The 27,912-nt window shown below is 32.5% G+C and overlaps 3 protein-coding genes across 6 annotated transcripts in view; all 3 read left to right on the top strand.

The window, feature by feature from the left end:
* The window catches only part of LOC126777504 (uncharacterized), a 32,625-nt gene extending 8,174 nt beyond the window's left edge, over positions 1-24,451 (top strand). The window contains exons 2-10 of one of the 4 annotated variants that reach the window (XM_050500521.1): positions 1,291-2,799; positions 3,085-3,246; positions 4,302-4,503; positions 18,932-19,163; positions 20,045-20,172; positions 21,593-21,735; positions 22,185-22,272; positions 22,752-22,798; positions 23,917-24,451. In XM_050500521.1, the coding sequence (XP_050356478.1) occupies positions 1,291-2,799; positions 3,085-3,246; positions 4,302-4,503; positions 18,932-19,163; positions 20,045-20,172; positions 21,593-21,735; positions 22,185-22,272; positions 22,752-22,770 (2,483 nt within the window). In that variant the 3' untranslated portion in view covers positions 22,771-22,798; positions 23,917-24,451. Of the gene's footprint in view, positions 1-1,290; positions 2,800-3,084; positions 3,247-4,301; positions 4,504-18,931; positions 19,164-20,044; positions 20,173-21,592; positions 21,736-22,181; positions 22,273-22,751; positions 22,799-23,916 lie in introns of all 4 variants that reach the window. The other 3 variants (XM_050500520.1, XM_050500519.1, XM_050500518.1) reach the window with 3 other exon arrangements.
* LOC126777569 (uncharacterized) lies at positions 7,258-8,482 on the top strand. Its single transcript, XM_050500632.1, has one exon. The coding sequence runs from the start codon at positions 7,526-7,528 to the stop codon at positions 8,480-8,482; it is 957 nt and encodes a 318-aa protein (XP_050356589.1). The 5' UTR covers positions 7,258-7,525.
* Positions 8,636-9,408, top strand: LOC126777597 (uncharacterized). The gene has a single exon (XM_050500669.1). It carries the CDS (start codon positions 8,636-8,638, stop codon positions 9,146-9,148), a length of 513 nt encoding a protein of 170 aa, XP_050356626.1. The 3' UTR covers positions 9,149-9,408.
* Positions 24,452-27,912: the final 3,461 nt, after the last annotated feature.

The following is a 27,912-nucleotide window of genomic DNA, read 5'->3' as shown; positions in this document are numbered from 1 at the left end:
CACATGAACTCCTACATGAGATCCAAGTTTAGTTTTTAGCTGGGGTAAGTCCTTTCCTTTTCGGTCCCCTTCGAGACGGTCCCATTCCACCACGTTGCTCCAATGCAAATGAAAATTCAGTAGTGCTTGGCCGGATTTGAACCCGCGATCTTCGAGGTTCACTTGTTCTAATTTATTGAGGATAAGTCGAAGTTCAAGTGCATATGACGAAATTTTATAAAAAATACTTTAATAAACTGTAATAACGATTAAACGTGTCCAATTAATATGTAGCAACAATCTTTAATTTGGCACATTGGCAGTGTAAGTTGTTGGCATGTGGCAGATGCGTATGTAAAATCACACCGTGCGATTTTTTTTATATTTGCAGCCTAAATGACCACCGTATTTTTTTATGATTCAAGATATTTTCAACCACGAGAATGTTAAATTCACGAGTGTATTACAAGTGTTACAGGAATGCGAAAATAAAACTACGCGTTTTCTATTTGCAGTGCGCGTAAACGAATGCAATAATGCAATGCAATTTAAATAGATTCGTTTGTGCACAAATGATTATTAAAAAAAAACAAATCGACATAGTGTAAGCACAGCTTATAATGACCGGCGAATATTTTTTCGGTGAAAATAAAGCGCTTTACGCATTTGGCAAACTCCGTCATCGAGAGAACAACAAAGGAATATTATTTTTATCAATTGTAGGTATATTCACTGATAACATATTTATTTGTCATCAATAATACGGAGGAATGTTTTGTTTATTTGAAGATTATATTTGTACTTAGTAAGACACGACAGCCGTCACGATAGTCTTCTGTCCGGCGTTTTAATCCCGGAATGTGTCATTAAATGTTATTAAATATTGCTTTTTTAATAGATAGGTGGAGTGGCAAATGAGCTACCTTATGGTAAGTGCTTACCAGCACCAATAGACATTGGTGGCGTTAGTAATATTAATCGTTTCGTATTATATCGTATATTAGTTACACTGGCTCACTCACCCTTCAAACCTGAACAAAAAAATACAAAATATTGCTGTTTGGCGGTAGAATATCTGATAAACGGGTGGTACCTACCCAGACTTAGCCCTACCACCAAATAATTTTAAGAAATAATCAGTAGTAGCGCGGGTTAAATACCTTTATATTGCTAAACCTTTATACTTTAGAAATAATCCACTACTGGCTCCTGTTTTCTCTCGCTCTCTTTTAAAAACGCTTTAAGCCTACAGTCAAATTAACAAAATCAATATTCAAATATTTACAATATCAATTATTATTTTTGTTTTAGGTCTCTCTTACGATAACGATGGCTGGTATGATGATTACTGGTATGATGACGTAATAGACAAATCTTTTGATGATGATATCAAAGATCCAACTAAAAGCACAGCTATAGAAAATGATGCTTTGACAAAGACATCCCCAATCTATGCCGATGAAGATATTATTGCTGAGAATAAGGCATATAGTGATGAACATAGTATCAAATCTGAAGGCAACTTTGATGCTATAAGTGACTATCAGTTTGAAGATAATAGGTCGGATCTAGGAGAAGAAAATTTTAAAAACGATGCTAAAACGACATTGACTGATTACGATAATACCGATGGTAAAAAGGAAACTTCGAATGATTCCTCTGAAAAAATAAATAACGATCAAACATTACTACCAACTACCGTCACTGATAAAGAGAACGAAGAATTAGACTATTCAGTTAAAACTCCTAAACACATAACGGAAACATATGATGATTTAGCATATTCAAGCAATGCCAGTGAGAAAAAGATTATTGAAGAAACAAAAACCATTTTAACTGAAGATACAGGTAATGATTTTGAAGACTTTAAGTCTGATGAAAAAAATAAAGAAACTGACCTCAATGAAATTATTGAAGAAACTAGTAAACTATTAGAAGATACTCCAGATTCACTTGAGGAGGGTGAGCTTATTGAAGACGATTTCAATATTGGTGGTCAAGATATTGATAATGAATCAAAGTCTCTTGAGGATACAAGTAAGCAAACTCAAGAAACTACTGACGAAGATACAGTAGACAAAGCTTTTAATGACTTAATGTCTGATATTGATAGACTTCATGAAACATGGAGCAAATTAAAAGATTACGACGATGAAAATGTACAATCTTCAGAAAGTGAAGAAGACGGATCTTATGATTATGAAGAAATTGATGATGAAAACTTAGAACAAATATTCGATAATGGTCACGAAACTAAAACAGAAAAAGCACGTGAAGAAAAAGAAAGTGTTGAAGAAAATGAATCTGAAAAATCGACTCCCGTAACACAGACAGTAAATAAAATGTCTGATCCAATACTTTATCTTAATGATGCGTTAATGGCCAGTGAAGCTGAAAATAGAAACTTAGTAACAATTGGAAGTAATGAAAAAGCTCCTACTACTGCCACACCTGAAAGCAACAAAAATACTACAACACAAAAAGTGCCCGTTTTAAGAACAGCAGAGAAAATAGAAGGTTTAGACAATCCAGAACAATTAAATAACCTGTCTAGTGCGGAAGTGCATGAACTGATGCAAGAATTTCATTCAAAATATGGAGAAGAAATAATAAATGCATCCTTTTATTCGGAAGAAGCATACTACGTCACACTCACGGTTGATAAACCTGTAGTCATAACATCACCAAATTATCCGGATCACTACCCAACGAATAAAACCATAGACTGGATTGTCTCAGGCGATGGTATGGGAATCGAATTAAATGTAACCGACTTCGCGATCAACGGTCACGTTGGTGACTACCTACTTATAAAACCAGGTTACATCACTTTTATATTATATCAATTTAATATCCAAAATGATAACATTTAAAGATTATTTTCTTATTTTTACTTACAGTAGAAATTGGACAGATAAATTATCTATTAGAACATATTTGTAGAATTTAATTTTTTATTTCTAATAGGTACTTACCTAATAATACGAAAGAAAAAAATGACAACTGAATGACTATTTTTAGTTAATAAGATTATTTTTTGGGCCAATTGATTATTATGAATAAAAACCATTAATAACCACTTTTTTAATAAATGTATACATTTAGGAAGAGTTGACGAGAAAGGTTCTGAGGGTCTACTCTTCTCATACGTACTGCGTTCGGAGAGACGGTACCGTTTCCTGGACGTCGACAAAATGTTTATACGATTCGAAGCAAAGCAAGCTATGCAGTTTTTGAGAGGTTTCCGCTTAAGCTTACGTATGGTTGGTAAGTTAAATTTTATTTTATTTGATACAATTCAAATTATAGGCGTGGTATTAGTATAACAATATACTACAGCAGTATATTGTTTGCGTACTAAATACAAATTGTTACAAGCCGATGATATAATAATATATCATCCGTGATAGCCTGTGAAATTCCCACAGCTGGGTAAAGTCCTCCCATTGAGAAGTTTTGCGCAGCGCTACTCTAACGCGTCACGGTCATATACGTAATGTAGAATTTCATACCACACATAAAGGTTCTTTCACGATGTTTCCCTTCACCGCTAAGCACTAAATGTATTTTAAAAACATATTTATTACACGAAAACTTTGTCGTCTCGCAATTTTTGATTAAGATTCGTGCGTTCTGACAATGGGCCAGGAGACTATGCCATTACAGCTATGAGTTTGATAAGTTTGCGAAAATTTGGATATGTGTAATAAGATTCAGCAGGTATATATCATAGATAATAGTAATATATATAATAATAAGGCATATTACTCAACATAAGATTATATAAATGATAAAAAAGCGTCGAGTTGGTGTTTGGTGATTTCTAAGCAGGAGATGCATAAATTTTATTGTATATAATTGACACTGTAATTAAAGAATGAAACTGTAACTATAAGTTTCTTGCCGGTTCTTCTCGGAAGGAAATACATTCCAAACCTGTGGTAACTTTTCATTTAATTCAACATTGTAACATGGCGATTCAAAGTACCATGAGGGGTATACTTGAATAAAAATATTTGGTTTGGTTTGATGCGCTCTACTGTAGCACTATTATAGTGATCGAAGTTATAACACAGATGTGATGTTCATTTCTGAGCTGTATACAAGCTAAATGCTAAGTATGTACTCTTGTTGAATATCCTCATTGGAATTACCAACGTTTACAGTATATTACTATAATATTGATTCATAAGTGTGGCGATACATTACATGTTTGTATTTGTCATAATATTTTCAGAAATAACAAGGGAAAATACGAAATAAATAATTCAATAAAATAAAATAAAAAAATAAAATGTTTAATAAAAATAATATTTTTTCAGTCCCAAGACCTGGAGCTCCTGTACCAGAGCCAGAGCCCCAACCGGAACCAGCACCAACGCCAGTAGCCACTTTCACCTTGAATTTAGGTGGCGTTACGTTTGATGACTTCATTAGAATCGAGGAGCAGTTCAGGCTGATCATCGCTGATATGGCTACTTTGTACATAAATACAAACAAAATCGACCCTGGCATTAACACCACGTAAGTTACTAAACCTTATTCCAGGACATAGTCATGAAAAGGCTATTCATAGATAAGTTTATTTATATATTTAATTAGAACTACCAATATTACACGAGATAATATTAAGTCTTAGGTATACAGTATAATATCACGATTGATACATATAACTAAACTGAAGGGTGCTCACCATGAAATTTCTAACATAGTATTGCCTATTTCAATGGCAGGTGGAGTAAAAAATAAATAAACAACTATGACCATGAATTATCATGACGTCATTGGTCGAGATAATCTATGGTATTCATGATTAATTCGTAACAACGCTGCGTTTTGTTTGAATGCGAAGTTGTTATCGGGATGTTAGATATAAAACTATATTGAAGTTAATTAGAATAATGTTGAATTATAACAACATACATAGATTATATATAAAAAAATATATATATTTATTTTGTAAGTGTGTACATTGACCTCCTTAACAGCTGCATCGATTTTGATATATTTTTGGGGGTGATAAAGTCCCGAATAAAGAGCTTTTAGGAGGCCTTGCGATCGGATTTCAGGATTTTTTGGAACAAAAGTATAAATTTATTTCATTCAAATTTAAATTTTCAAATTTATTTCTTTTGTATGCATCAACATGTTTGTCTGTCCTGAGTCTGGGTGTATTTATTTATATAAGTATGTATTTACAAAAAGTAATGTAGTATATCAGTTGCCTGGTTTCCATAGTACAAGTTCTGCTTAGTTTGCTTAGCAGTACATTATTATTATTATAAAAATCACAATGTATTAGGAATTCAACGACCATTCACGAAAACCGACAACATAAATATGTGTTAGAAAAATCCTTTTGAAAATTCTAGAAATAATACATAACAAAATGGGCATGTATATTTTAACCTTCATTGTTAAATTTTATTAGACACATCGATATTTATCGATGTTGTATTCTGTAAGATTACTTATCGAATTTGTCCACAATGAAATAAAGTTTAATACTATTTGATAAGATAGTTCGTAGCCCTTAATCAATTACAAATATTTAATACGTATTGATGTTCAATAACAACAAATTTAAAATTTCAATAGAAATTATTAAAAAGTATGTTACACCTTAACAAAACATTCCATGACAGCACACAAACGCATTGTTTTACAATACTTACATATAAATATTACATTGCCGTGTCGTGTGAAAGAGATTTAACTAGAGCGTATTTAAACCAGTACAACAGAAGGAGATAGCTAGTGTTTGAAAAGATTGTTCGAAATGGAAGAAGTGTAGATTATATACCATTACAATTAACATAAAAAATTAAATAAATGCTTCTCCTTTGGAGGGGAAAGCTTAGAGCTGCTACCACGCTGCTTTTACGCGGACATGCAAACTGCATGTTTATGTAAAGATGTTTTTATTCTTCGTCTTCACGAATAAATTATAAATCATAAACAGAAATAAAGTACATGAAATTGAATGAATCATTGGTTCTTACCCGGATTTGAACTGGCGATCTTTGATCGACTCTCGATTAATTGAGATAAACATCAAATTCGTTCATATAAATGATTAGTCATTCAAGTTTTAATCCTAATATATAAAATTAAACTGTGCGCGTGTTTGTAATTATTCTTATTCTAAATGGTCCTGGATTCAGTAAGTGGTGCTGCTTAACCTTTTTTTTATCGCTGGAAAAAAGCATTACCCGTTTCCCCCACGGGACCAGAGGGTGGGTATGTGGGAATCGGTCTTCAAGGCGCCGAGTGCGCCCCGAACATCGGAATACCTACTAAAAAACCAGCGGTACCCTTTCCATCTTAACCAGGGTACCGCTCAATATAATATATATTTTTATTCTTAACTTATTAATTTGCCCAAACATTATATCGGTCAAACAAGACGCATAAGATATTCTTACATATCGTTTATAAATATAGCTGAGCTTTGCGTCATCAATTTGTTATTTAGGGATGTAACAAATGCATTTATTAACACAACAAAGGTTATCTGACACGATAATATAACACTAGACACAACATTAGAAATTGATTAATTAATTAATGTATGACGCAATATTTATTACACTTACCAATAAATACATTTTAAGCTCATGTTAAAAAGTAAGTACTAAATTATTAATTTGAGGTACTAATAATTTATTAATTTGAACTTTGACAATTTTTACAAGTGCATTGACTTAACGCCATCTTGGATTTTTTATAATTAAATATTATTTTGTAAGTTCAGCTTGTAGATCTAATTTTATGATTATTATATAATATAATATTTGTCTCGTCAAGGTCCTTTTAAATAATTAGCAAATTTTTTTTTTTTGCAAACATATGAAGCTAAAAATTATATGTTATTTAGTATAATTACACGAATATTGCAATCATCTCTTTGCATATTCATATTTCGGACCATGTGCAAGCCATTATTCCCGACTACAAGTTACATCAGTGCGTCCGAAAACAAGTACACGCCACGTACATGCCGTGCCCCAGTTTCGCACTTATTTACGTCACTTTGACCTAATAAAGAACTTATTTCGGAACACGTAACAGGAACGTACGACTAAACAATATACAGTGAAGAAGCGTAACAAGACAACGTCAATAATAAAATACAATTTCGTAATATAATAAATAAGAGAAAAACGGAAAGAAAAGTACGTAGTCTTAAATCATGTAGTGTGTGAAGCATGTAACGCGCATGCGCTCACAACGGACACGCGCAGTGGAAACGTCATATCTATTTTAGTAGCAAGCTTTCGTGCGGGACAAGCTTACAGTGCCACGCTTTAAAATTCAAATACACATTCACTCCTGTAAAATAAATCGTACGCTTTACAAACCACGCTTAAAGAATAATAATAAATAAAGTAAATCGGCTCTTAAAAATGGCATTCGCGCTACAAATTAGCAATAATAGCACCTAAATGTGATAAGCATAAGTGTTAAAATGCAGCAATGCGCCAAAAGATCGATGTCAGTATTCCCTGATGCCAAAATTTCAAAAATATAGTGTCAAATATTTAAAATGGAGCCCCTCATAGATAGAAACAACTTTGCCGTGAGTGCTATGGTCACCGTGGCGATGCAGATATTATTTTTCATGGTCGCCTCGCTGTCCCAGAGCGACAAAGTTACAGATTTCACTGGTGGTGCCAATTTTATCATAATAGCATTATTAACATTCTTCCTCGGCCAAGGAGGTAGCACGTTGAAGAGCTATGACAGCAGACAGCTAATGGTGACGGCGTTTGTATGTGTTTGGGGCGTGAGGCTCTCGGGATATCTCATATACAGAATTTATCACATCGGCCGAGACAAACAGTTCGAGGATCGTAAAAGCAACACTCTGAGGTTTGCCGTGTTCTACACCTTCCAGGCGGTGTGGGTGTATGTTGTTAGTTTACCCGTCATTATAATCAATTCACCGCACCACTCATATCCTAAGGCGCCTAAAACTATGACAACATTAGACTCGGCTGGTGCAGGCGTGTTTGTGATCGGATTATTAATTGAGACTTATGCGGACTTGCAAAAGTTTGCATTCCGTCAAGAGCCAGCCAATCAGGGCAGATGGTGTAACGACGGTCTCTGGGGATTGTCCAGACATCCCAACTACTTTGGAGAAGTAGTTCTCTGGTGGGGTATTTTTATAATATCATTGAATGTTATCGAAGGTATCGAATATATTGCCATATTATCGCCTTTATTCACAGCCGCCATAATATTGTTCTTATCGGGTATACCATTGCTCGAACGATCGGCTGACGAAAAGTACAAAGATAACCCAGATTATTTATATTACAAAGCGTCAACGTCACCCTTTATACCGATACCGCCAGCTATTTATGTAGAAGTACCGAAATTCCTTAAATGTATGTTGTGCTGCGAGTTCCCGATTTACGATTCAACGGGAGATGATTTCCCCGCTCCCACCATCGTCACCGAGACCACCAGTATATCGATGGTGCAGTCTCAGACATAGCTAACAAACGCCGCGCGCGATAGCGTTGCGGCAAAAGAATCGAGTAATCCAAAGAACCAGAACGACCAGAAGCAATTGTGATACACGGCCGAGGATATACCTCAAAAGAAATTGCCAAATTCGTTGCCATTAAAACAAAACATTACTTTAGATATGAATCGTTATAATATATACATGGAGAATTTAAAGCGTAGCAAGAGAGTTGCGCTAGGATTACTAGATGAAACGAAAGATATTATAGAGGGGATCTCAGACGAGAGTCCCATTACAAATATTAGGTTAAGATCACCAAACGATGACGTAGAATTAAGTGCACCGAGTACGAGTAGACACGAGAGTAAAAGGCCCGCAGAGTATGTGAAGTACGGCAAAATTACGTTCAACACTACGGCAATATTACATCACTACCCGCAAATACAGAATAACGTCCGTTCTGATAATTGCACCGCTCGACAAGCTGCTAGAAAAACAGATTTAAATACAACCGAAGAGTTAAAAGCCGATAATAATAATGAAACACAGTCTGAAACTAATAAAACTAAAAAATTAAATAAAACTAAGATTAACGATAATAATAATGATATGATAAAATCGAATTGTACCAAATCGAAACATCTAGAAGTATTAAGGAAACCCGTTAAATTTACAGAAGAAAAACTTGTATGAGATTTAGCCAAAAACTTTTCATTTAAAATTAAAATGAAAAGATATTGGCATAAGGTGAAAAAATACATATCGAAGTATAAGCTGTTGTAAATAAAATTAAAAAAAAGACTGGTATCCTGGATATATTGAACCTCGAAGTAAATGATAAAAGTTTAAAAGTCAGCGAGCTGTAACTTCGTTCATACGATAAGGTTTCGAAGGTGTTGTAGTTAGCGGACGCGTTACAATATGTAATAGAATGTACAAATATTTAGATAAAATAGTCGAATCCGTCTCAACTAGTATAACTTTCTTCCTATTACTTGTTACGTAATAACTACGTGTAAATAAATCTAGCTGTAGAAAATAATATCAGAAGATAAAGCTGATTAGCATTCGGTAAGTGGAATTTCACTTTAGTATTTATAATTTTTTATTTTTTATTTCGTACATTATTTTAACAGATGTTGCGTTTGTCGTTGTCATAAAATGAGTCAGAAAAATAATATTAAAACCCGAATATAATATAGGAATGTATGTGTGTATGTATGGAAATGAAACCTCCTGGCTATATTTTTTTTACTAAAAATTCGTAAAAAAAATATAAGACATGATACTGTGTTTCTTTGGCCGATTCTTCTCAGGCCACGGTATTTTTTTTTTCGAACTAGAGGTGTTTCTAATTTAACAATCAATATGTAAGTGTAATACTTCTACAAGATTTTGATTTGATTTGATTATAGTAAATAATACGTTTTTTTTAATTTGTATTACTTACATTTATTTTAGTGATTAAAAAACGTAATTATAAAGTATCTAGAAAATCGTAACTTGTGTTTAGTTTATGTTCAGATGGTCGAGTAGGTATATCCCAGTTGAATTTTAACCGAAGTTCGCGAGTTTGATTCCGGGCAAGTAACATCGAGTAATGAAGATATTGCTGGTAATTTCATAAGCGTAACTTGTATTTTCTCCTCGTACTTGGAGGTTAACGGAAACATCGCCATGAACCCCACCACCAACCTGATGTATTACTTGCCCGATTTTGATAAAACTCAGCTACAATTATTTCTAAGTAAGCTAAAATAACGTTCGCTACGGTTAGTTGGCCATTTGAGAAAGTTTTTAAAAAAATATACTAATTTAAAGGTTTTTACAACTACCTTACAATATTAATTTGAAGGATTAATACCAAGAAGAATCGACAAGAAACTGCAGTTAATCTATATTTTATTATAACGCCACGCTTTTCATTATCTATAATAAAATAATCATGTAATGTGCTTTATGTATTAGGACAGTCTAACACAAAAAAAAATTAAAATAAAAAAAATACATTTCGATATACGGTAAGAATCTAATATATATAATACTATACAATCACTGTTTTATTAATATAGTTTTCTATTTTTCGGTAGAAACGAATTTTCTAGACTATTAATAAACCTAGTATCCAATTAGCGACCGTGTTCTTTGTTGGATATATATATATTTCTCAGCATCTTGTGTTAGTTGACGTGAGATATGAAAGTTGCAAAAACTACATTGTAGTTAGAAAATAAGTTATATCTTTGATGATACAAAACATTTTTTTATTAAACTCACACTAGTGATGCTTATTAATCTTTAATTACTGGGTGGTAGCTTTGTGCAAACTCGTCTGGGTAGGTACCACCTCTCAGATATTCTACCGCAAAACAGCAATACTTAATATTGTTGTGTTCCGGTTTGAAGGGTGAGTGAGCCAGTGTATTTACAGGTACAAGTGACATAACATCCTTCGTTCTTACCTTCGGGTAATGTAACAAACAATATCTTTAGGAAGTATATTTAACATTTTCTTATCGATAGATAATTTTTAATAAGGTCTTTAACGAATATAAATTTCGCTTATCTATCAATATTTTAGTTAGTAATTGATGATTGATTGAGTTATTATTTAAAATCTTTAATGAAATGCTTTATTACAAAACAACTTCTAACATTTACGAATACATAAATCGCAAAACATTCACACGAGTTAATTTGAATCGATTACTTGATAAATCGTAAGCGATTCTGATCGTTTAAAAAGACTTATTACTCTACTTTTGTTAAGCAAAGTTTAATTTGAATTAAATTCTCATTTATTTTCAATTGTTTATCGAGCAATAAATGTCGCCTGACCAAAACCGAAACTTTATGTACGAATAAATATTGTATAAGACAATGTATGTCAGAAAAATGTATGTATGTATGTATATATTTATCTTCCACTTTATACCATATGGAATATATATGTTATTTATGTATCATTTTCTTATAGTTGTTTATTTTATATTACGATTCGATGTGAATTTTTACCGAAGATCGCGGGCTCAAATTCAAGCAAGCTGTATTCATATTTCATATAATTTCTATGTTTGGATGTCGTTCTGCCACATGGAAACCCCCGATCCGAATTAGAACAATAAGCTCCAAACATCCCCAAGAGTAGAGTAGGAGGTAGCCTAGCAGAGACTGTGTTGCTGTACCTTTTTTTAAAAGAAATTATAAAAATAAATATCACGTATTTTACACTATAACCCTGCGACATTTGTATGGCGTAGACATTGCAGAAAAAGTTCCGCAATGCACCACACCATGGTGTCAGAAATAACCTTTGATAGGATTGAATAAGATTACTTTGATTTCCATCGTGCATTATTTGATATTCCTTTTATTTGCAAAATTTTATTGCACGATATTTATATCAAGAAAGAAGTGAAATAAATTTAATAATTTATTGAACGATATAAATTGTACAAAAGATTTAAAGTCAAAGTCATAGCCAAAATATACTTTATTCAAGTAACTTGTAAATCGTAATTTAAAATTTTAATATAATGCTACGGGTTGGTAATGTATATTCTATCGAGATGAACCAGCAAATAAACTTACGTTACTATTTTTTAACAATCAAAATAATGAACATGTGATTCACTACAATTATATTTATGTATCCTGTATGAACATCAACGAATACTAATAATAATAATATCCTGGGACATTTTTCACACACGGCCATCTTATCCCAAATTAAGCTTGTACAGAGCTTGTACTATGGAAACCAGACTACTGATATACTGCATGTACTATTTTTCTTTTGTAAATACATACTTATACAGATAATTACACCCAGACTCAGGACACAGACATGTTCATGCACACAAGTATCTGTCCTGCGTGGGAATCGAACCGACAACCTTCGGCGTGAAAGGCAAGCATCCGTGAAAGGCAAGCATCCACCAACCACGCCAACCGACTCATAATCATCAACCTATACTAACTCGAAACTCTTCTATAATATATATAATCCTGTACGGTATAAATAAGTCATAATTCAGAATGATAATTTTCAAGGCTCTTTCTTCGAAAATTAAGGATTTTTATATAAACTCTCATCCTCTTTATCACCTAGGGAAATAAATTTTAAAAAAACCTCCCTTAGTGTTAACTTATTATGTAGTAGTAACCATAGTCACAGTAGTTTTGGCTGTTGATGATGTCAGTCAGTTAGTTTCACAATATATATTGTTTCACAATATAAAGTGAATCATTTATTGTTTTACATTACTAATAAATACCAATTCATACATAATTTCCTTTGGTTAGTTTCATTTTATTAATTATTCTTTGGACACTTTTCTGTTGTTCATATTGTGTTTTCCCGTAATTGAACGTTTAAAGTTTTAAGCATTATCTAAATTTAAAATATAAAAAAATCAAGATATTAATCTTATATAGGAATAGGATATAGGTACTTAGTTTAGATTAACAATGAATTGAATCTGTAATAAAGAAAAATAGTTATTACCTTTATTAGGTACCGTAAAAGGTACATACATAGACAAATATTTTGCTGACTATATAAAAAATATTTTAAATTATAACATAGATCTATATGTATATATAACCTTCACGTAGCCGCCGACGCCTTCGAGCTAGTGTCAATAACAACTGTGTAAAGTTTCAACCCGATCGGACGAGCGTTGTAGGAATGCAGGCGACATAATCATCTGTTTAAAAAACGAAACAGATTTCGAATAAGATTCGAGCCCAGGAATAAATTGTCATCCCTTTTTTTCACCCTTAGGGGTAAGGGATACTTTTTCTTCAAATTTAAATGGTACCAAATGGGAAGTTAGCCCCCCCAAACAAAAAAGAATTTTTCAAATCGGTCCATAAATGATGTTTTGAGCTAACCAATATAAAAATTACCGTAATGAGAACCTCCTCCTTTGAAATAGGTTAACAAACACAGACACATACATTACAATTTAATATACAATTATTTTCTTTCTACCTGTGTGCACACAACTTTGAACAAAATTGATTCTATACCAAGGTTTAGTTATATATTGAAAAGTGTTTTTTTTTAGATTTAATAATATTTCCAGATTATATCAAAAGATTTCTTGAGAATATATATTATGTATTCCGATCCGTTGGTACCATATATACATTTTTATTTTAAAATAATTCCAATTTCATAATTTTTTAATTTTAATTATAGATAAATTTGATTTTAATTCCAATTATATTTTAATTTTAGTTTGAACTATTCCTGTCTATCATCCACTGTACAATGTATTCTGAATACTTGTGTACTGTATGATTAAAATCGTTCAATCAACACGACCGCTACACGAACAATCTAATTGATTAAACGCATAGCTTCGTTTAAAGCCCTTATTGATAACGATTGTTTCGTAACAATTAATTGATGGAAGAATTCTGACAGACAATAATATCTAATACACTTTTTATAACATTTTCAATTCGTTTTTATTAGCTTTGACTGAGCGGTATCTGTATCATTATTATCCACATCTTTATATAATTATATCGTTGGTCCTGGCCGGGCTGACTAGTAGCGCACATCCATAACTACTGAGTTTAGAATGTTGAAATGTGAAACGTAGACTTTGGAAGTTTCAAGTTGGAATATGAGACAGGAGAATTGACAGGAGAAACCGGGAAGAACATTCGAAATGTAAAACAGATGTCTGTATAATAAATACACTTGGGATTTCAATTTTAATAAAACTTATATTGTATGACTGTGGTATTGTACACTGAGTCTTATATTTTCCTAAATAAACCATATCATGTTCAAATAAAATAAAAACGCTTAAATTAAAAAAAAGTATAATTTTTTTTTTTATATAGAATAGGAAGGCATATGGGCCACCTGATGGTAAGTGGTCACCAAACGCCCTTAGACATTGGCATTGTAAGAAATGTCAACCATCGCTTATAGCCAATGCGCCACCAACCTTGGAAACTAAGATTTTATGTCCCTTGTGCCTGTAATTACACTGGCTCACTCACCCTTCAAACCGGAACACGACAATATCAAGTATTGCTGTTTTGCGGTAGAATATCTGATGAGTGGGTGGTACCTACCCAGACGAGCTTGCACAAAGCCCTACCACCAGTATGCACTTAATGCTTTATTTCGTAAAAATTATCAAATATTTAAACACGTTAATTATATGTTCTTTTTTTAAATTTCCATAAACTATTTAAATATATAATACAGGCAAGAGATGCAATTATTTACTTTAAATATAATTCCGTCACGATCTAGAAATACCTCCGCCGATAACAACGTGGAATGATGGATATAACCCAATGGCTCGCCTTTGATCGTTAAAGGTTAGATCTTGTATCTTAAATTAGTATTGGTTATATCCTAAACTTAACTTTGAACATTTGTCGTAATTCGTTCGTATCTTTAAAGTATTTACTTTGGTTAATGTAAAAACTGTTATTATATTATTTACGTACCAATTATGTTCTATGGATTTTTGAATCTTGAATTGAAAATAAATTATTTGAAAAGTGTGAGTGTGTGTGTGTTAATCCTTACCAATATTGTAAATGTGAAAGCGAGTTTGTTTGTTTGTTAAGCGACTACAATTTCAATCCTCATTATATACAACATGTCAGTATATATGTATATATACTTGATTTCGTAATTATATTTAACTATGTACATGTAGAAGCCGAGATTGCCTAGTGGTTAGAACGCATGAAGCTTAACCGATGATCGTGGGTTCAAACCAGGGCAAGCACCACTGAATTTACATGCGCTTAATTCGTGATTATAATTCATCTAGTGCTTGACGGTGAAGGAAAACATCGTGAGGAAACCTGCATGTGTCTAATTTTATTGAAATTATGTCATATATGTATTCTCCAACCCTCATTGGAGCAGCGTGGTGGAATAAGCTCTAAACCTTCTCCTCAAAAAGGGAGAGGAAGCGTTAGCCCAGCAGTGGGACATTAACAGGCCGTTACTGTATGTATATAGTGACTACCTCGTTGGTTTAGTGGCTCCATATAAGACCGTGGATCTCGAAGTCTCGAGAACGAACTTTTTCATCGAAAAATTTTCTATCCGTCTTGAAGTTGGAAAGCACGCTAAGCTGTCGCATTATGAGAGTGGGGGAATAGAGAGTGCAATTGTGTTCGAGCACACACTTCTGCAATATAATATGTGTTGCGTAGTTGGCTAATCTCTCCTGAGAATGGCCGCCGCGGCCGAAATCGTGAGAAGGACATCATCATAATAAGAAAGTTGGGATTAAGTTCTTATTTCGAATATTTAGCAAATATTAAATAAAAAACGTCCGTGTTCGATTTCGAAACATGTTACATAACATTTGCGTCAGTTCTTAGATGAAGAGCAATTAAGAAATGGATTTGTCTTAACGCCAATATCTAAGAATGCGTAGTATACTATTGTGTATAATATGAATAGAGCAAAACTATTACCTTTTTTAATGTCAATAATAAGGTAGCTAGTTGTTATATTCGTTTCTAAACGTTACTGCTCCGTACACCGTCATCGTAACGTGATTTGATACAGTCTATAGTCTTTTTCTAACTCTAAAAGTAAAATAAATCTATATGAAAACATTTTATCATTTTGTTTTAGTAGTTTGTTTAGTATAATTTTCATCTGCATCACATCGAATCTCACTTCAACGCATCGCACACAACAGAGTACCCAACTCCAAGCTTCCTATTAATTAATTAAAGCTATATTTGTCCGGGGTAATTGCCCGAGTTACAATTCGTGGTGATGTTTAGTATATAAATATATTCTATAGTATTTATGTAAACAGTGAAAAATATCTATGTGTCAATTAACAAATACATTCAGCTGATAAATACAAATCCACAACGATAAATTGTCAATATGATCTTATTTTGTTATATTTTACCAATAGCTGCTCCGCGCTTTAACCGCGTAACACGTTATTGTCTCATCGTTGCATGATATTACCCAATTGAAATCGACTAAAGATTAACAGTTACATGTCCCACTGCTGGGCTAAGGGCACCTCTCCTGTTTTGAGGAGAAGATCCGAAGAAAGATTTACTTGATCAATATATCTTTATTTACAATATAACACTTTTCAACTTAACTACTTTGTTGAGAAGTATGAACGAAGATTTACTTGATCAATATATCTTTATTTACAATATAACACTTTTCAACTTAACTACTTTGTTGAGAAGTATGAACGCCTACTATTTAAATAAAGCGTTTTATTTCATCATACTTATATTAACTTTAATTGAACCTCCAAAGTTTCGATAAAACTTAGTCGACATTCAAAACGCCATTTTTACGCGAAACCATAATAAATATCATAGATTATTCAAGATCTCAATTCAATGTCAAAGTAGTTTATTTGTCTTCACTCCTCTTGTGGTTGGAAATGGCTACCTCTTGTAATAAATGGACTATTTAACACGAACATATTTTTCAAATCGGAACGATATATACTGAGATTGGCGCGTTCAAACAAATAAAGCTTTATACATTACTATCGATTACGAATCAGCGGTACTTTAGTAAAATTTAAGAAGACATTCGTTAAACAGTGATTTCTCTATTTCTGTCATTATTGATTTGATAATCGAAAAAAGAAGACGCGGTATTATTTCACTAACATCCAGACTGTATTTAAACGATTTTATAGGTAAAGGCGTAGTAAATATTATTTTACATTATTTAATTAAAAGATTAAATAAGTGATATATTTTGTCATAAGCAGAAGTCAAGGTCAATTCTACAGCTTAAGATGATGCTTGAGCCGATAGTGTCCAGCGAACAGAACTCGTAATTCTCGACAGAAGATCGACGAAAAACCGGTGATAGATTTACATTTAGTTTATATATTACTGGTGTATTTATTTATTACTGTTGGTAGGGCTTTGTGCAAGCCCGTTTGGGTGGGTACCACCCATTCATCAGATATTCAACCGCAAAACAGCAGTACTTGTTATTATTGTTCCGGTTTGAAGAGTGAATGAGTCAGTGTAATTACAGACACAACGGACATAAAATTTTAGTTCCCAAGGTTGGTGGCGCATTGGCGATGTAATCGATGTTTAACATTTCTTACAAACCAATGTCTATGGGCGTTGGTGACCACTTACCATCAAGTGGCCAATCTGCTCGTCCGCCTACCCATACTATATTCGAACATAGAGCCTTCTTAAATAATAATAAATCTACACTTTGATTTGAAGAAGCAAAAAATATCATCCATCAAAATGAATAGCAAAAACATTAATTTTTTAGATTTCTTACTAACGTAAATTTTAAGGTTCCTAATTATTAAACACAAGCTTTTATTGTAGTCCTAATTTAAAATAATTTAAATCTTGTATTTTATATTATATCTTCCAATTCTAAAAACAAGTATATAATTACAGCCCCAATCAATTATGCAATTCACTTCAAATTTAGTTGCGCAATTTATCACACGAATACTAACAGAATAAAAAAGCTAGTGAAAACACATACTAAATCTCTTCGTCAGCAGATAAAACTAGTAATGCAACTAATAAAACTTGCAATAACGCCATTAAGATACAAAGCAAAAGATTGGACATGAGCCAAGATCACAATCAAGGTGCCGGAAACGGCACAGATACACTGAATATTTAATAGCTATGAAATACAGAACATTCTTTCCACAATGTCTGCAACGGGTTAATAAAAACTTTTGCTCAACTGAAAGAGCAGCGGCGGAACCATTTCAAATTCTTTGATGTCGAGATATCTATTGTCGCGTCGTATTCCTTTATATTTCATTATTCTTTAAAGCATAAAAGAAATTTTGACTTTTATTTTGTTTTCCGTTTTTTTCTCTTTGTATTGTTTAGATATGTCATGAGTCATGAGTCGGATGGGATTTCCCATCGAAAAAATTTTGGCGACCATCCAAATTTGTCTAATTCGATTTTTTGGGTGTCGTTTTTTATATACTTTGGTCGCGGAATAGAAACTAAACATTCAATGGGACTTCTATGTTTTTCAGCACTGGCTTTTATTTATTAACATATTAAATCTATTTTATTTTTTTAAATATGAATAATCTATCTTCCTCGTAATAAATAATTAGATGATTTTTAAAGAAATACTATGTACTGTGTACTATTTTCATCTATATTATGTGCAAAATGATGCGTGTGTAGACCCGAGCATACTTATTAAGACAGTAGACAAGCGATAATATCAATTTCATTTCAGTTTATTGTCTTTTGTCTCTTATGATTGTTGTTTTATAAACAACGATATCTATTACTTAATAATTAGTTTTCTTTTAAATTTTAGTTAAAAGTAACCAAACGGTTTACCAGATTTCTTTGATATTAGATAATAAGACCGTCTTTTCACAAAACATCCTTTTTATTTGAATTATTCTGATAATCTGTTCTTTACAAATGTGTATTCAATGTAATATATTTTGTTTACAGAATAGAAACGACACAAATAACAAGCAAAGCGCTTTGCTTCCACAACTGGCCAAAATTCGAGCTTTGCACTGAAGTCAGATTCGGAGTGCCCATCGTGTATGATGTCAATGATGTCGAAGATGAGGATGAAGAAAGAGAACCGAGGTTAAACGAAGAAGACTTGAGGAGCATGTGGGAAACTTATTCACAACGCGACCCCTTCGCAGTTAGACTCAGAGTGTTAGGAATAACGGTAAGGATTTAATACAAACTTTATAATTTAAGTACATTATCAAGTTTTCAGTTCTGATTTGAGGTGCCATAACACTGGCTCAGTATTATTACAGGCACAAGACATGCCATCTTGGTTTCAAAGGTTAGTGGCGTATTGGCGAGGGAAGCGATGGGTAACATTTCTTACAATGCCAACGTCCATGGGCGTCGGTGACCACTTACCATCAGGTGGCCCATATGCTCGTCCGTCTACCTATACTATAAAAAAAAACTTATAATTCGATCAAATTTTAAGTGATATTTTTCACAAAAAAGTGCAAATAAAATATAGAACAAATATCTATTAGAAGTAAAAACACTACTATAAATTACAATATTAAGTTTCACCGCAATTCAAGAAAAATTGAGACGTATATCTTCATCTTAAAGCATGAACAATATGCTTTTCATCTCGCAAACACAAAATGCTTGTACTAAGAATTAGAATAACAATGGTCTAGCTAGACCTAGCTGGATCTAAAGTAGGCAAAGAATTGTTTAGCTCTGCAACTGCAAAAAATACGAGCGAAACTTTTCCAGTTGCGATTTTGTGGCTATTGTTTGTAACTTTTTATTTACATTGTGAGTTTTAGCACATTGTTTTAATAATTTCATTTCTCTAATTTCTCACATTAGGTACAGATGTAACATTTTAATTTTTAACATAGATTTACTTAATCTTTTCTATAATTAATTACTTGCTTTATAGGTCACTTTAATTTTATTAATAATAATTTTTGTTAATCATAAATTAGTTCTCTTAAATCAGTAATTTATCATTTTTTAATTAATATTATTTAATTATTATTATATGATTTTCAATGTATTTCATTCGATAACGTATATTCTGTCAATTTCCAGGAGTATCAAGTCCCCAACGACCGCGGCACGCTGATCGTGTGGCTCGTCATCGCCGGAGGTGTCGTCATCTCCATGGCGATGCTGGCCTTTGCACTTTGGAGATTCAGCTGCTTCGCGGATTACACTAGGTAAATTTAATTGTATCACACGAAAAAGTGATGGCTCAGTGGTCAGAACATGTGAATTTTACTGATTGCGGGCTTAAAGGCAAGGCAGGCAAGTATCACACTATTTCACGATCGGCGGACAACATGATAAGGAAACCAGTATGTGCCTGATGTAAAATTTGTGTATCCATCAACCTGCATTGGAACAGCGTGATAGCATAAACCCCAAACCTTATCCTCAAAATGAAGAAGTCTTCGCCCCACAGTCGATTTCATTTCCTAAGGTTTTTCATGCGTTGTCCAATACATAAAGACATTATTTACTAAAGCAGGGTTTCATTAGCGTATGTGTCGTTTTACACTCACTTGAGCTGATAATCGGAGACTCTCAGAACAATAGTAATAAAATTCGATAAGGACAATCTTCGTAGATTGTAGTAGATAACTACTAACGATTATCATTACATGTTTGTCTATGCTGATCGTGGAATCTATAGTTCTACGTGCACTGGAATCAGAAAAATGTCTTCGTAAACACGAATTAATTACACGATTAAATTACATCATTTCATAAAAGAAAATGCTAATAAAAATATTAATAATTATAAATACCCCTGACTTTTCATCGAATTTAAGTTTTGCTTTTTAAATACGTACTTACTCTTACTTAGCACAATTTCTAGATTTAGATACATCTTAGCAAGCTAATGTATTGGTGGTAAGGGTGGTAGGTAAAGCAAAATAGCCTGTAAATATCCCGCTGCTGGTGAATGACCTGCTTTCCTAGAGAGGCTTAAGTTGGGAATTTATTCCACCAAGTTGCTTTAGTTCGGGGCTCGATGCGTGGTAGATTTTCATCCGATGAATGGGCACGAAAATAAATATTACAAAATAAGCATATGAAAATTTATAAATGCATGTTCGAAATTGAATTCACAATCGTCGGATTAGATTCAAGTTTATTTTTTAAGAAATGAAGAAAATATAAAGCTTTTGCATAATTACTTTGTCAATTCAATGGAATATTAAATATCAAATTAAATGTAAATATGAGTGGTGATTATAATAATGTAAATGATTAAAATAAAGATAGAAATAGTCGTAATGATAAGGACCGAGTAAACACTGATAACACTCGTGATAAGAGGAAAGTTAACAGTAATGTTTGAGTTAATAATAAATATATTTCGCATCAATATGTTTGAATTGAATATTTGATGATAGAGTGGAATTCTCCGTGAGAATTATTTTATCTTTGTAGGGTGTGTTACATGTGTATAGGTGTATGTTAAAGGAGTACGGTGGAATAATCTCCACACTATCTCCTCAAAAGGAGACTTATCTGGTTTCGACTCTTCTCTAGCCTTCGCCTTAGTCCAGCAGTGGGACATTAATACTTTTACAAAATAATATTTTTAACTTTTAAATATTTCTGTTCCAGAATGCCATCATTCAGCGACACAGACAGCGTGAAAGAGAAGCGTAATCTGGATCTGTACCCCACACCGCACCAGACTCTGCCTCCTCTCTACTCCGAGACCGACTACAAGTGGGCTGATGCCAAATACGATGACTCTACTAAAGGTAGTAAATTAACCTTTAGTTACGTAAACCGTGGCTCAGTGATTAGGAAACGTAAATCTTAAACAAAGACTATGGGTTCAAAGCTGAACAACCGCTGCCTTTTCATGAGCTTATATAATTTAAGTTGTAAGGGAGAGTAAGGGATGAAATTCTGACACTCATGTATCTACCATCCTTCACCGACGCATCGTGGTGAAGTAAGCCCCAAACCTTCTCTTAAGAAAAACAGAGAAGGGACCTTTGTGCAGCTTTGTGCATTGTTAGACTATTGTTGCATCCCTTTCTAGCACAACCTTATGTCAATCTTTCACTTAATTAATTAGGGATAATCCAATGTGTTTCCTAAAAAACACACATTGCTAGTAATCCGGTTTGTTAGTTAATTCTATTCTTGTTATGAACAAATCGTTTATAAAAGGTTTTTAAAACTGTAATTTTATTTTCAGTAGACGTAGGCGGTTACTCCAATGGGAGTTACATGCATAATGACATCTATGATATTGACTCTGACGAGGACGCGATGAAGCCTAGCGATAGGTTTGTATACATTTAATTACAGAAACACTCATTATTAACTCATTTGCAATTGCTTATGATTTTAATCTTAAAATCTAAATGATCTTATTAATTTGTTATAATATTCTAATTTTATTATTATATGCGAGAGTTTATATGTTTGCTACAATCACGCTCGAATAGTCCGACGGATTATAGTAATATTTGATATATAAGTGTATTATATCTATACCATAAAGTACTTTATTAATTATTCATAAAAAAACTTCCTAATTCTTCTTAATTTTCAATACAATATATATTTTCTTGACTAATTTCAAATACTCTAAAATAATTTGTTATTTCTTAATATCATTGCTTGTTTAATCATCGCTTGACCGTATGACGTCATTAAATATTTATAACATTTAATCATCTTTCATCATCTTATACGTCATCGCTTAATCACAAAACTGAGTCGAATACTAGTGCTCAGTTTACTCAAGCTCAGTCATTTACAGGTACACAACAGACGTGTAGCCGTAACTCATATGTTTATATATAATCGGTATGCATTCTTCTTACATACTAATAATTCTTTAACATTTCTTATGGCCCTGTCTATAAATGTTTAGAAGTGATTAGTAAACAATGCCGTCTTCTTCTTTCGTATGTAAAATCAATGATGACAGAAAGAGATAAATCGTTGTTTACCTAAACACCCACTAACAACGTTTATAAATAAGGGCGTGTTTTATATTTATAGTTTTCTACTAAATAAGTTATTATCTTATAATTCGTGCCAATAACTAAAGTATGGTCAGCAAAAACATTATCAATTTTATTTATTATTAATCTTATTTCTAAATTTATGCTCAATTAATAAATTACAAGTGAATAAATAAACCTGACAGACAATAGTCCTCGAATGGCACGGTCGCCATTTATAAATATATTATTTATCGGCACGAGTTATGCTATTGTATTTATTGTTAACATATAATGGCCGCTGAGAGAAAAGTTCCGTACGGGTCGGTGATCAAATGGATGATGTAACTTTGAAGCGGCAAAAAATTACGATAAAAGATACTAATATCCTGTAATTGCTCTAATTACGAATAATATAATTTGAAACTATACAATTACGTCGAATTACAACAAATTGGCGCTGTTAGAATGTTATGTCAACTGTTGATTTGTGTTTTATGTCACATGACCAAATTGCCAGACGTCAGGAAAATATTTTTTCATCGGTAGGATTTTTTTTACGCTTAATAGAATTGAAACTTCTTAAAAAATAAAGATATCATAAATGCCTATTTACTAGGAGTGACAGGGACAGAGAGATTGAAAATGTCAAAAGAAATCAACAAAATAAAATTTGCATGAAACCTCGCGCATGTGCGACACTATGTTTTTCTATAACTTTGTATTATTGTGTATACGTCGCTCTCTTTTGCTCCAATTCTTTTACGCCATTTCTTTCTTCTCTTTCACGTAACGAAATGCACCTAATCGTGACGCGTCATTAAAATTTTCCTCCTCTCTTCTCAACTCTTTTCCACCTTCTATTATCGAATGCCTATCTGAGAAGTTTCACTTCAAAAACTTTTAAATAATGTTTTCTTTGTTTTTTATACCATATATTAAATATATGAATCTTATGTTTAATTTATAATATTCCAGAAATTCCGGCATCAGCCCACGTGACATATACAGTGTTTAAGCGATACCGAAGGGCGAAGTTATGCTTTTTATAGCTATTATTCGAGGCTTAGACTATGATATTGTGATTTTTAACCATTTGTTGTATGAACTCCTGTTTGCTTTATCATTTTTAATCTGTTGAAATATATTTTAACTTCCTTAAGAATATTACTCAACGAACAAATTGAATATTATTAATTACGTGATATTAAAACTTATTTACAAAAATATGTCTACTAAAATATTATTTACATAATATAGTATATATATATATATTAAAAATGAAGTAATGCAAATAGGAGTTTTTTAATATATTAAGCCTAAGCTACATAGGTGTTGTATACAATATAGTGTATAACTTATACATAATTATACATAGTGAAAAGACTAGCTGGTATACTTACCTATTGTTGTGATTTTTATTAAAATAAAATTATAGATTTTAACGTACGTTATAAATTATTTTAAATTCTTCTATAAATTATATTGGTAATAAATGGTTGTATTTTTATTTTTTTTTAGTTATAGCTTTTTTCTTTTTTTTACCATGAAACCTCTTTTCATTAAACAATATTCATATAATCATCCATCTAGCTTTTTTAAGACTTGAGAAATTGGATGGAAATATTAATGAATGGAAATATTACAAAAATATAATATTAAAATGATAATTATGTTGTTTTTTTTTAACATTCGTTTAATAATATTAAATGTTGTGTAAGTGTATTCTGATTAATAGAATTACAAAATTTTCAAATTAAAACCTTTAAAGTGTGCCATTAATAATTGTAATAATCCTAAAAAAAAACTATAATTCATAATTGGAATGTTTCTAAAAGTAATTAAAAATTTTATCATAATTTTATATTTATAAACAAATGTATTGATAAAAATACACAAATTTATTGAATTAAATAATTTTAAAACTGGGATATTGTTTTTTTACATTTATTGTTTATATATTATATATGTATAAAGCTAGTTGAATCAAAGCAAAGGAGGTGCAAATTAACGAAAAAATTTATTTCTGTCATTGAAATTTTTATATTTATTAAAATGTTATTGTTCATATGAGTAAATGCAACAACTTACGAAGGACATATTTTGGTGTATTACCAATTTATTATAATATATATAATCAAGATAATACTGCTGGTAAGTGGTAACGACCGCTCATAAACATTGAGGTTGTATAAAATATTTATTAAAATATATCGCCAATGTCCCATCAGCCTTGGTGCCTGTTTTAGTGACTCACCCTTCAATTCAACACAACAATACTAAGTACAAATTGATGAGTGGGTGGTACCTATCCAGGCTGGGGTGCACAAAGCCCTATCACCAAAATAGAATACTTTAATTAAATTCGTTTTTACATAACAAATATGTAATGTTATGATGGTACAAGAGTGCTTTAATATTACATTACAGAACGCAGAAGCTTATTCCGCTAGGTCATTCCACTGGCGGTTAATGGATAATAATATATATGTATGTATGTATGTATATATGTGGCAAGATTTTATCTGTCATACGCAGATTTACCGCGATAGTATTTTTTAATTTTATTTTTATTAATATATATAAGTAGCTAGAATTAAATCAAATAATATAACTAAATATATTACGTCATGCGTGGCAATGCTTATTTGATTAAAAAGAAACACCAAACGATTGACAAGTAAAATTCTTAAAACAAAAATTAATGACAAATATTTCGCATTTTAAATATTTAGTGAAATTGAAAGTCGACGTATGTTTCTATGACATTGCAAAGCAGCCGTCATCGACATAATTAACATTATAATTGATACTTCACAGTAAGCAGTATTTAACTAAGAATATTTAACTAAGAATACAGTTAATAAATAAAAACTATTACGAGATAGCAATCTATGAATGAGTCTGTGTGAGTACGTTTGTGTGTGAGCTTGTTTTAGTGTTTGTAAGTGTGTATTGTATTTATAGTAGTTTTAAGTTGTATTTTTATTTCCCTTTTTGTGGTGTGTATAATACCACAAATCTTCTGTCAGACGCACTAAGACACTTATCGTTAGTACACTATAAAATCCCCAACGCATTTAACTAGTATTGGGAATATGTCTGAATATTTAAAAAGTGGTAATTATGTATCTTATTTGACAGTAGGCCAGAATTCAATGAATGAGTAAAGTCGGACATCCTTAAAGTGATTATTTTACCTATATATAGGAGATATTTTTTTATTTCAAATAGATGGTTTACGCGTTAAATGGGCCATTGTGATAAGTGGGGGGTAGGTTTACCCAGCAGGCTTTTTTTGGCAGGCAAATGACTACTCCACCTGATGGTAAGTAGTAGTAGAGTCCAAACACGACAACGGCCAGTACAGTCGGGAAGAATGTTCTGCACAAGCCGTCCCCGCCTTGCCTGCCCACAAGATGCCTCTTCACTCCTCGTTTGAAGGAACCCGGGTTGTAAGAGGAGGGGAACACGTGAGCTGGTAAGGAATTCCTTTTTTTGGAAGTGCGACAAAGAAAGGAGTTGCCAACGTTCTTTGTGCGCGATGGAATTGATGTCACAGTTAGTTAGTTAGCTGACAACTATTCTCGATTGCGGTTAGACTATAGCAAATACGACTCCATTGAGAAGCCGTTACATTTGTACTTGTAATTATCAAATGCAATATGATAATTTGTGATGGCTGCTGTAGTTACGACCGGACACTTCTCTACTGATAGTGACATTGACTTGAATTTAATGTTTGTTGTTGTATAACATTAAAGAAAAAAATAATATTTATAATTCATCTCGTGCTTGACGGGAAAGAAAACATCGTGAGGAAACCTGCATGTTTCTAATTTCACTGAAATTGCCACATGTGTATTTCACCAACCCGCATTGGAGCAGCGTGGTGGAATACACTTTAAAACCTTTTCCTCAAAAAAGGAGAGGAGGTCTTAGCCCACCCGTGGGACATTCACAGGCTGCTACTATAACTTTAAAGTTAAATTTTTAGCCAATTCTAATTCAAGAGTAAAGACCAACCATACCGTTTTGCTTCGAAGTGTGCAATAAATAAGCAATATTGATCTTGGTGTAGACTTATTTTCCTTTAATTGTATTAGGAAGGCAGGCTAGTGGGCCACCTGATAGTAAGTGGTCGCCACGGACATTATAAATAGTCTATGGATTTTTTCATAAATGTTGCCTACTTACTACCAGTAATTTACTACCAGTAAATTCAAAAGTGGATATAAGTAATCTAAAATTATATTTTAATTAATTTAAGACTGTAGTGAATAATATAGCAGAGCTATTAATAATATTTTTTTTACATGCAGTCTAAGGTTCACAGGTGGTAGGGCTTTGTGCAAGCTCGTCTGGGTTGGGACCACCCACTTCGATGTTATGTCCCTTGTGCCTGTAATTACACTGAGTCAGTGTAATTACAGGCACAAGGGACATAAAATCGAGTTCCCAAGGTTGGTGTCGCGATGGTGATGTAAGGGATGGTGAACATTCCTTACAATGACAATGTCTATGGGCGTTGGTGACCACTTATAATATATTTAAAAAAACAGGCAACATAATGCCTGTGTAATAGGTAACAGCCGACTGATACATATATACTTTTATATAAGTCTCATTTCATTTTCAGTCTGATTAGTTTACTGACTAGATTATGATGATGTCCTACTGACACATTGGTTGATCCATCACAGCGGCTATATTCAAGGGTGGCCAGCTAACTATACATATAAGGCACATACCATGTGCAAACACGAGTATCTTTCTATTTTACCATTAGTCGGGCTACCTGAGAGTGACTTGCCTACTTGCCTTCCTAAAACAAATTTACAAATTGTCGGTGAGGAACATGTTTTTAAATATGACATAGGAAATTAATTAACAGAAGCATTATGTTTCGATATTAACTTATACTTATAACAAATATATTAACTTCCTTTTGAATGAACTGATGAAATGAACAGC

Source organism: Nymphalis io, chromosome 23 (genome assembly GCF_905147045.1).
Source record: "Nymphalis io chromosome 23, ilAglIoxx1.1, whole genome shotgun sequence".
NCBI lineage: Eukaryota > Metazoa > Arthropoda > Insecta > Lepidoptera > Nymphalidae > Nymphalis > Nymphalis io.
This window is presented reverse-complemented; position numbering and strand designations above follow the sequence as displayed.